Source organism: Salmo salar, chromosome 01 (assembly GCF_965601325.2).
Source record: "Salmo salar chromosome 01, fSalSal1, whole genome shotgun sequence".
Classification (NCBI taxonomy): Eukaryota; Metazoa; Chordata; class Actinopteri; order Salmoniformes; family Salmonidae; genus Salmo; species Salmo salar.
Window position 1 is genome coordinate 81812058 of NC_138291.1, and position 10597 is coordinate 81822654.

Here is a 10597-nt window from a genome sequence, read left to right on the forward strand (position 1 = left end):
ATGATAATCAATAAACCTACAGAAGCACCGAGAGAACAAACATTTGAGACAGCTCTTACTATTTGACCACTTTCTATGTGTGTGTATGTATGTGTGTGTGTGTGTGTGTGTGTGTGTGTGTGTGTGTGTGTGTGTGTGTGTGTGTGTGTGTGTGTGTGTGTGTGTGTGTGTGTGTGTGTGTGTGTGTGTGTGTGTGTGGAGAGAGAGATGTTACACTAGTTTGGGCAAAGATAATTATTTACTCCACAGCTGTTTTGGGGAAGAGGGGGGTTGGGGTTGAAGCTGGGTCTGGAAGTGGGGGGGGGGCTGAGGTGGTATCATGAAATCGAGGTTAGTTGTACATTGCTAGAAAAGCTTATTTACGAGCCGTCAGGTAAGAGGGCTTCAGTGATGAGGAAATGCCCAAGTTTAAGTTTGTTGAAAAGTTCAGATCGATGACCTCTTGATTTAGTCAACGGATCAAGTCTCTAAAGTTTGGTAAGCTACAATTTGATCTTGATCCCTATATGTCTCGATCTCTTCCCTTGTTCGGTAGCTCAGAAAGCATCTCTGCATGGAACATTTTCTGAATCCTGAATGTATAGGATGTTACACACAGACATTGCTTCAAGCCATTCCTTTATACCCTTTATGATCCATCTCCTTCTCCTTCTCCCCTCTCCTCCCTCTCCTCATTCTTCTGGAATACTGTACTAATCTCAACCCCTGCCAAATAGAAGTATGCATTGTGTAAAACTTTTTCTTTCTCTCCCTCCCACTCCCTTTGCTTTCTGTTAACCCCCTACCGCCTCTCCCCTCTCCCCTCCCCCACTGCTCCTCTCTATGGTCTCTCTGTCTTCATCTCTCATGTTGGAAAACAGTTGCAGAACAAACTAGCTATGTCATTTCTCTAAGTTCAACTGATGGACATTCAACATGAAAAAACTAAATAAACCTGTTCAAAAGTGTTCAGTTCCTTTTAATGTTTCAGGACAGATTCATTGTAAACACATTTCTGTGGCACTATCCTCCATCCACCGCCCGCCCAACCACCCCCACATCCACCCGTCTCCCTCGTGTCAATATCTCCCTCCATTGTGTAATATTTGTTCATCGACAAGGTTCTGTTCTGTTTCAAGCCAGGTCTGTAACTATTTTACCACTTTCTATGCTATATATATATCAGTTAAATATTCTGCAATTCAATTATTTGTGCATTTGGAACAGGTTAGGTTCTCTTATCAACACATTGGACATCCTTATCTTTACATATGTCACCAAAAGTAATCAAAGTCCATTTGAACATGACGACCATATTATGTCATAGGTTCTGTGGTGCTCTGTGCAATTCTAGTGTTGTTTTTGTTGGTGGTGAACTATTTGGTGAATATTGCAGTTCTCTTCAAACAAATACAGTATAATACATTATTTATGACATTTGTTAGTTTTGATTTATAGATTCAGACCTAGTACTTAATCTCAGCCTGATTGTGTTTTCAAAACACTAAAAAGTTAGGCTATCTTGGTTTGATGAGGCATATAGCAACCGGCTATACATTATAACCGCCTTATCAGTTTATGGCCTATGATGATTGTCAAATGTATAAAAGATGAGCTCAGTGGTTTTTTTCAAATGTTTAATTTGTTGCTAGATTGTTTTTATGTGATGCATACCATAGCATATTTATGAACTTTCACCAAGTTCTAGACCCCTGTGATTGGGTCTGGCCCTTTACAGAAGTATTTTCAAGGCTGGCTGCTCTGAGGTTTGCTTTGCCACTTTTCTTATACTGTTCCCACATAGTTTAAAGTGTAAATAAAACCACACGAGTTCAATTATTTTAATCAAAGCTGATCTTGTTTATGTCCCTCTTTTGTTTCTCTGTCATGGTGTTATCAGTGTTGTCATGGTGTTATTGTTGTTATTGTGCTGTTATTGTGTTACTATGTTATTAGTGTTGTGTTGTTAAGCCTACAGATCTTAACAGGTCTGTATCCTTCAACAGATGATGTCGGTGAATATGGTGTCTGACATCAGTCCAGCAGGGGGAGTAAGAGAGCCACATTCTGCCACAGTGGGAGGGAGTAAACCCCTGCACCGCTTCATAAGAGGGGAGCCGAAGAGTATTGGGGTGAGACTGGAAACAGAGAACTGATGTATTCATTGTTAACAAATACTCCAAGATATCATTGCAGACAAAAATGTAAACTTTGAATTTGAGGATTTACCGTTAATGTAGTGGTAGCACTTTACATTACAGTACAAATAAAGTGGTAATAACATGGTAATAGCATGGTAACAGGCAGCAGTTACTCATAATGAAAACATTATATGCCCAGATACCCCGTCATTTATGTGTAAATATATAATTTCTCTGTCTGGTTGGTTAGATAGTAATGCTGTTCATGGGCTCATCACTCTTCATCTTGGCGATTCCCATGAGAATGGATCCACTGGAGTCCTCTGCGGAGAATTTCACCTCTTTTTGGCTAGGAATCCTGGTATGCATTTCTTGCGTGTGTATATATAAATCTATCATATTGACAATCCAAATGTCATACCATAACATCTAACTTACAGTAAGACATAACTTGGAGTCTTAAGCCCGCATTTTCAAATCTTCCAATCAATGATATCTTTCTCCCATGACAGTTTTGTGTTTTTGAATTTATAAACCCGCTCCCTCCGCTGTTTTGCAGTTCATCATCTGTGGGCTGTTATACGTGCTCACAGAGAAGAATACTTCAAAACAATTGGTGAGTAACATGAATTGGAATTCAGTGCAAAGGCATTACAGATGTAAGATCTTAATTTGATCACCCTGTTCCAGGATAACTTTCCTGCAGGAAATGTAATTCTCTTTAGTATAAGACATTTGGTTTGAATTTTATGACCCCTTTAGGTATATATATAAAAAATAAAATAATGATTTTATAAAATATTGAATTTGTACTTTAGTACCAAATCCCAAAGAAACGCATTGAATAACACATTCATAAATGGCAAAAAAGACAGTCAAAAAATAAATCATAAGGAATAAGGCTTTGAAGCATCTTTCGTATATATAGGAGATATAGAAAGCTCAGGGGGAAAAAACATATATCAGTCAAAAATTTGGACACACCACTCATTCAAGGGTTTTTCTTTATTTTGACAATTTTATACATTGTAGAATAATAGTGAAGACATCAAAATTATGAAATAACACATATGCAAAAAAAGAAACGTCCCTTTTTCAGGACCCTGTCTTTCAAAGATAATTTGTAAAAATCCAAATAACTTCGCAGATCTTCGTTGTAAAGGGTTTAAACACTGTTTCGCATGCTTGTTCAATGAACCATAAACAATAAATAAACATGTACCTGTGGAATGGTTGTTAAGACACTAACAGCTTAGGTTGGCAATTAAGGTCACAGTTATGAAAATGTAGGACACTAAAGAGGACTTTCTAGTGACTCTGAAAAACACTAAGAAAGATGCCCAGGGTCCCTGCTCAGCTGCGTGAACGTGCCTTAGGCATGCTGCAGGAGGCATGAGGACTGCAGATGTGGCCAGGGCAATAAATTGCAATGTCCGTACTGTGAGACGCCTAAGACAGCACTACAGGGAGACAGGACGGACAGATGATCGTCCTCGCAGTGGCAGACCACTTGTAACAACACCAGGATCGGTACATCCGAACATTACACCTGCGGGACAGGTACAGGATGGCAACAACAACTGCTCGAGTTACACCAGGAACGCACAATCCCTCCATCAGTGCTCAGACTGTCCGCAATAGGCTGAGAGAGGCTGGACTGAGGACTTGTAGGCCTGTTGTAAGGCAGGTTCTCACCATCACCGGCAACAACGTCGCCTATGGGCACAAACCCATCGTCGCTGGACCAGACAGGACTGGCAAAAAGTGCTCTTCACTGATGAGTCGCGGTTTTGTCTCACCAGGTATGATGGTCGGATTCGCGTTTATCATCGAAGGAATGAGCGTTACACCGAGGCCTGTGCTTTTGAGCGGGATCAATTTGGAGGTGGAGGGTCCGTCATGGTCTGGGGTGGTGTGTCACAGCATCATCGGACTGAGCTTGTTGTCATTGCAGGCAATCTCACCGCTGTGCGTTACAGGGAAGACATCCTCCTCCCTCATGTGGTACCCTTCCTGCAGGCTCATCCTGACATGACCATCCAGCATGACAATGCCACCAGCCCTACTGCTCGTTCTGTGCGTGATTTCCTGCAAGACAGGAATGTCAATGTGCTGCCATGGCCAGCGAAGAGCCCGGATCTCAATCCCATTGAGCACGTCTGGGACCTGTTGGATCGGAGGGTGAGGGCTAGGGCCATTCCTCACAGAAATGTCCGGGAACTTGCAGGTGCCTTGGTGGAAGAGTGGGGTAACATCTCACAGCAAGAACTGGCAAATCTGATGCAGTCCATGAGGAGGAGATGCACTGCAGTACATAATGGAGCTGGTGGCCACACCAGATACTGACTGTTGCTTTTAATTTTGACCCCCCCCCCTTTGTTCAGGGACACATTATTCAATTTCTGTTAGTCACATGTCTGTGAAACTTGTTCAGTTTATGCCTCAGATGTTGAGTCTTGTTATGTTCATACAAATACTTACACATGTTAAGTTTGCTGAAAATAAACTCAGCTGACAGTGAGATGACGTTTCTTTTTTTGCTCAGTTTAGTAATCAAAAAAGTGTTAAACAAATCTAAATACACTGCTCAAAAAATAAAGGGAACACTAAAATAACACATCCTAGATCTGAATGAATGAAATAATCTTATTAAATACTTTTTTCTTTACATAGTTGAAGGTGCTGACAACAAAATCACGCAAACATAATCAATGGAAATCCAATTTATCAACCCATGGAGGTCTAGATTTGAAGTCACACTCAAAATTAAAGTGGAAAACCACACTACAGGCTGATCCAACTTTGATGTAATGTCCTTAAAACAAGTCAAAATGAGGCTCAGTAGTGTGTGTGGCCTCCACGTGCCTGTATGACCTCCCTACAACGCCTGGGCATGCTCCTGATGAGGTGGCGGATGGTCTCCTGAGGGATCTTCTCCCAGACCTGGACTAAAGCATCCACCAACTCCTGGACAGCCTGTGGTGCAACGTGGCGTTGGTGGATGGAGCGAGACATGATGTCCCAGATATGCTCAATTGGATTCAGGTCTGGGGAACGGGCGGGCCAGTCCATAGCATCAATGCCTTCCTCTTGCAGGAACTGCTGACACACTCCAGCCACATGAGGTCTAGCATTGTCTTGCATTAGGAGGAACCCAGGGCCAACCGCACCAGCACATGGTCTCACAAGGGGTCTGAGGATCTCATCCCGGTACCTAATGGCAGTCAGGCTACCTCTGGCGAACACATGGAGGGCTGTGCGGCCCCCCAAAGAAATGCCACCCCACATCATGACTGACCCACCGCCACACCGGTCATGCTGGAGGATGTTGCAGGCAGCAGAACGTTCTCCACGGCGTCTCCAGACTTTGTCTCGTCTGTCACATGTGCTCAGTGTGAACCTGCTTTCATCTGTGAAGAGCACAGGGCGCCAGTGGCGAATTTGCCAATCTTGGTGTTCTCTGGCAAATGCCAAACATCCTGCACGGTGTTGGGCTGTAAGCACAACCCCCACCTGTGGACGTCGGGCCCTCATACCACCCTCATGGAGTCTGTTTCTGACCGTTTGAGCAGACACATGCACATTTGTGGCCTGCTGGAGGTCATTTTGCAGGGCTCTGGCAGTGCTTCTCCTGCTCCTACTTGCACAAAGGCGGAGGTAGCGGTCCTGCTGCTGGGTTGTTGCCCTCCTATGGCCTCCTCCACGTCTCCTGATATACTGGCCTGTCTCCTGGTAGCGCCTCCATGCTCTGGACACTACACTGACAGACACAGCAAACCTTCTTGCCACAGCTCGCATTGATGTGCCATCCTGGATGAGCTGCACTACCTGAGCCACTTGTGTCGGTTGTAGACTCCGTCTCATGCTACCACTAGAGTGAAAGCACCGCCAGCATTCAAAAGTGACCAAAACATCAGCCAGGAAGCATAGGAACTGAGAAGTGGTCTGTGGTCCCCACCTGCAGAACCACTCCTTTATTGGGGGTGTCTTGCTAATTGCTTATAATTTCCACCTGTTGTCTATTCCATTTGCACAACAGCATGTGAAATTTATTGTCAATCAGTGTTGCTTCCTAAGTGGACAGTTTGATTTCAAAGAAGTGTGATTGACTTGGAGTTACATTGTGTTGTTTAAGTGTTCCCTTTATTTTTTGAATAGTATATATTTTAGATTCTTCAAAGTAGCCACCCTTTGCCTTGATGACAGCTTTGCACACTCTCTCAACCAGCTTTTGAAGGAGTTCCCACATATGCTGACCACTTGTTGAATGCTTTTCCTTCACTCTGCGGTCCAACTAATCCCAAACCATCTGTTGATTGTGGAGGCCAGGTCATCTGATGCAGCACTCCATCACTCTCCTTCTTGGTCAAATAGCCCTTACACAGCCTGGAGGTGTGTTGGGTCATTGGCCTGCTGAAAAACAAATGATAGTCCCAGATAGGATATCATGTCGTTGCATAATGCTGTGGTAGCCATGCTGGTTAAGTGTGCCTTGATTTCTAAATAAATCACTGACAGTGTCACGGCTGTCGAAAGGAGCGGACCAAAGTGCAACGTGGTTGTAGTTCCAGTTTATTAAATCCATGAAACTTTGCAATACACAAATAACTGAAAATGACAAAACAACAAACCGTGACGCAGAGAGAAACAAACACTACTCAAAATATAATAACCCCAAAAAACCCAGGAAGCAAAACCCCTACTTAAATATGATCTCCAATTAGAGACAACGAGGACCAGCTGCCTCCAATTGGAGATCAACCCAAAAAACAACAACATAGAAATAGAAAAACTAGAACTTTAACATAGAAATACAAAACATAGAAAAACACAAAACACCACCTGACCTACTCTACCATAGAAAATAACCTCTTACTATGGTCAGGATGTGACAGACAGTGTCACCAGCAAAGCATCCCCACACTATCACACCTCCTCCATGCTCCATGCAATGGTCTATTTGCATATAGGCCTCCTGCAGCTCTGATCGATTATGCCACGCAGGTCTGTGTAGAGTATGGCTTGTCAATGCAATAGAATCCTACTCCGATGCGTGCCTTGAAAGAGGCTTAGTCACCGTGCTTGCTGTTTTTTCACAATTTTCTTTGTTCTCACCCTCCAGGTGACAGCAAGCCTGGCCCTTAGTATCATCTCTATATTGGGGGCCACAGTGGCTTTCTTTGAATTCCTTAAAGGCATCCTGAACATGCAGTATTACCATTACCGCTATTATCATTCCTACTATGATGACATCACAAACTCTACCAGCGTTGATGTCCCCTGGCGTAAACATCATACGGTAAATGTTGTTGTTGTTTTTGTTGTTTTTGCTGTTGTTGTTGTGAAACTGGATCACTGCTATCTGTAAAAATTATTATTGGCACTCTTCTCTTGGGTATTTGGTTTGTGACAATCTCTTTAAAATCACATCCAGTAAATGGAATAAAGAAAGGATAAACATCTTATAACACAGCTTTAAACTGTAAACTTTCTCATTCTTTCTAAACAAAGAGACCCTTAATTTTGCTCTCTCTCCTGACAGGGCCAGTTGCTCAGCCTTGAGGCTGTATTCATGTATCAGAGCTTAGTGGGAATGGTGCTCCTAATAATGATGACAGCATTTGCCAGGGCTGCCTTGCGGTCCAGTAAGACACAGGTAAAGTACTGTGCCAGTGACATACTTTATAACCTTTTATTTATCCTAGCCTGGGGCTTGTAGACTGTGGTAAGTATGCCAGTGCAATTAATCAAATACATTTAGATTTTTATTAAGTGCCCTAAAGAATCTGACATAATCTTATCTGTAAATTATGTTAATACAGTGTATGTTTCAGTGGAGGCTGGTGAGGGGAGGACGACTCATAATAATGGCTGGAACAGAGCAATTGGAATGGCATCAAACACAGAAACCATGTGTTTGATACCATTCCACTCAACCGCTCCAGCCATTACCCCAAGCCTGTCCTTCCCAATTAAGGTGCCACCAACCTCCTCTGGTATGTTTGTACTGTATACAGTGTACATAATGTTTTTTTGTCTTTCTCTTGCAAGGTGAATGCCTAAGATAAACTCTGTCCTTTTTCTTCTTTACAGGCAATTGTGGTAATGAACAATCTACCATCAGCAGACTGAATGAAGAAAAAGCAAGCCTTTTATGACTGTCTCTGCCATGATGGATGGATAGAAAACTTGGAATTTATGATATAAAATAAATGTATTCAATGTGTAGAACATTTCATTAAATCCACATATAGAAATTGTCTTTGTATACACTTTTCATTTCTACTTTGAAATAAATGTAATAAAATAAAATAACACATCCATGTAATACAGTAGTATTTAACAAGATCATTCATTATATGCCACTCACAGCATTATCATTTCATAGAACACTGTCGGCTTGTTTACTCATTATTAAAAAATCACTTTTTGCTCAAGTATGAGTAAAGCACTCAGTTAAGTGCATACAAATGTCCACTAGACATTTGTTTTGATCATCTTGATGGTCCAAAATATCATTGCCTTTCTCTTATGCCAGAAACAAGAGCCAGAGAACTCTCTTTCACTGCTTTTAGGTTTCTACAAAAGGAGGTCACGTCACTCTACACACAATTTATAATGCCTCATTGCCTACTTTAGATATGTGATTTACAAAGACGGTCACTTGTACAGTATAAGACCACTTGAATTAGAGTTGAAGAGAAATCCATCTTAATGTCGTCTTCACTTCATCAAACGACATGGCACAGTAGACTAATGCCAAAAAGTGCTTTCCCAAATTGTTTAGTGAGAGAGAACATCTGAAAGCATTTCCTTTTCATCAAATGGCTGGTAGCACAGACTATATTACCAAAAGTGTTTTATTCTTATACGATTGAAATAATGAACAGATGGATTATTTACCTGCAACAGAGCAGTCTGACTTAGATGATGGGTCCAGGTGGCTCCTTAATAAAGTCTGCTGTAGTTCCTCCATTTGCAAATAAGTAGCAGCTGCAGCAGAGAGAAGAGATTCATCCTGATCTGGTGTGGGTAGTGCCCCAATGTAGATCAATACCAACAGAGACCCCATCATTTCAGTGGAAGGGAATGGAAACTGCAAGTCCAACAGTGCACCTTTACTAGGGAAAAGAGAAGACAGGACGGGACTATAAACTGCCAGGACATTTTGTGGGCCAGATAGAGATTTTGCTCTATTCTCTGAAAAAATAGTTTCCTCAGCAGGGTCACAGCATGCACCCCACAGCTTTCATCTCGGTTACAGAGTGTTTTAATTACTTGTTTTAATCTAACTCTTTAGAGCGTGGAGTCTTTTTGTTCAATGTGAAGAGATCTGTAGGCTAGCTAGACAATTGCAAATATTATGACAACAATATAAAAAACATTTTTCAATGACTCTAGAGGGCTTCTGTGCAACAATAAACACCTTTTCAAACCTGTAGAACTGATTTTGAGTTTCATGCACACAACAGGTCGATTTGGTTTTGCATTTATAAAATACAATTAACATCCCAACATGAAACAAGACAGAATAGTGACATTTTATAGGCCTGTCAATACCTAGATTGTAGACCTATTATTATAGCCTAAATGACCAGAATCTGCATTAATTCACTCCAGTGGCGATTGTAGCATGTAGATATTGGTGGGGCAAAAAATAAATAATTTGGGATGCATGCCAGCAAAGCCACTACACAACACTAAACAATACATTAATTGCACTATAAAGGTGACAACGAGTGGCCACAAACTATTAGTGTCACGTCCTGACCAGTAGAGGGGTTATTTGTTATTGTATACTGCTCAAAAAAATAAAGGGAACACTTAAACAACATATCCTAGATCTGAATGAAATAAATAATCTTATTAAATACTTCTTTCTTTACATAGTTGAATGTGCTGACAACAAAATCACACAAAAATAATCAATGGCAATCCAATTTATCAACCTGGATTTGGAGTCACACTCAAAATTAAAGTGGAAAACCACACTCCAGGCTGATCCAACTTTGATGCAATGTCCTTAAAACAAGTCAAAATGAGGCTCAGTAGTGTGTGTGGCCTCCACGTGCCTGTATGACCTCTCTACAACGCCTGGGCATGCTCCTGATGAGGTGGCGGATGGTCTCCTGAGGGATCTCCTCCCAGACCTGGACTAAAGCATCCGCCAACTCCTGGACAGTCTGTGGTGCAACGTGGCGTTGGTGGATGGAGCGAGACATGATGTCCCAGATGTGCTCAATTGGATTCAGGTCTGGGGAACGGGCGGGCCAGTCCATAGCATCAATGCCTTCCTCTTGCAGGAACTGTTGAATCACTCCAGCCACGAGGTCTAGCATTGTCTTGCATTAGGAGGAACCCAGGGCCAACCGCACCAGCATATGGTCTCACAAGGGGTCTGAGGATCTCATCTCGGTACCTAATGGCAGTCAGGCTACCTCTGGCGAGCACATGGAGGAGTGTGCGGCCCCCCAAAG

The 10597-nt window shown here is 42.2% G+C and overlaps 1 protein-coding gene across 3 annotated transcripts; it reads left to right on the top strand.

Moving 5' to 3' along the window:
* Positions 1–302: 302 nt before the first annotated feature.
* On the top strand, positions 303–8439 carry LOC106613509 (uncharacterized). 3 transcript variants are annotated; one of them, XM_014215828.3, is made up of 8 exons: positions 303–477; positions 971–1122; positions 1986–2111; positions 2371–2481; positions 2680–2736; positions 7243–7419; positions 7663–7776; positions 8214–8439. In XM_014215828.3, the coding sequence occupies exons 3-8, from the start codon at positions 1986–1988 to the stop codon at positions 8250–8252; spliced, it is 624 nt and encodes a 207-aa protein (XP_014071303.1). In that variant the 5' UTR covers positions 303–477; positions 971–1122; the 3' UTR covers positions 8253–8439. The 3 variants fall into 3 exon arrangements, with proteins under 3 accessions (XP_014071303.1, XP_045579189.1, XP_014071314.1); XM_014215839.3 differs by having other exon boundaries at positions 332–477; positions 976–1122; XM_045723233.2 differs by lacking the exon at positions 971–1122 and having other exon boundaries at positions 330–477.
* The last annotated feature ends 2158 nt before the right edge of the window (positions 8440–10597 follow it).

Coding starts and splice junctions, on each gene's coding strand:
- LOC106613509 (XM_014215828.3), top strand. CDS start 1,986: ATGATGTCGGTGAATATGGTGTCTGACATCAGTCCAGCAGGGGGAGTA. Junction 2,482..2,679: donor CTTTTTGGCTAGGAATCCTG/GTATGCATTTCT, acceptor GCTGTTTTGCAG/TTCATCATCTGTGGGCTGTT. Junction 7,777..8,213: donor TGCGGTCCAGTAAGACACAG/GTAAAGTACTGT, acceptor TCTTCTTTACAG/GCAATTGTGGTAATGAACAA.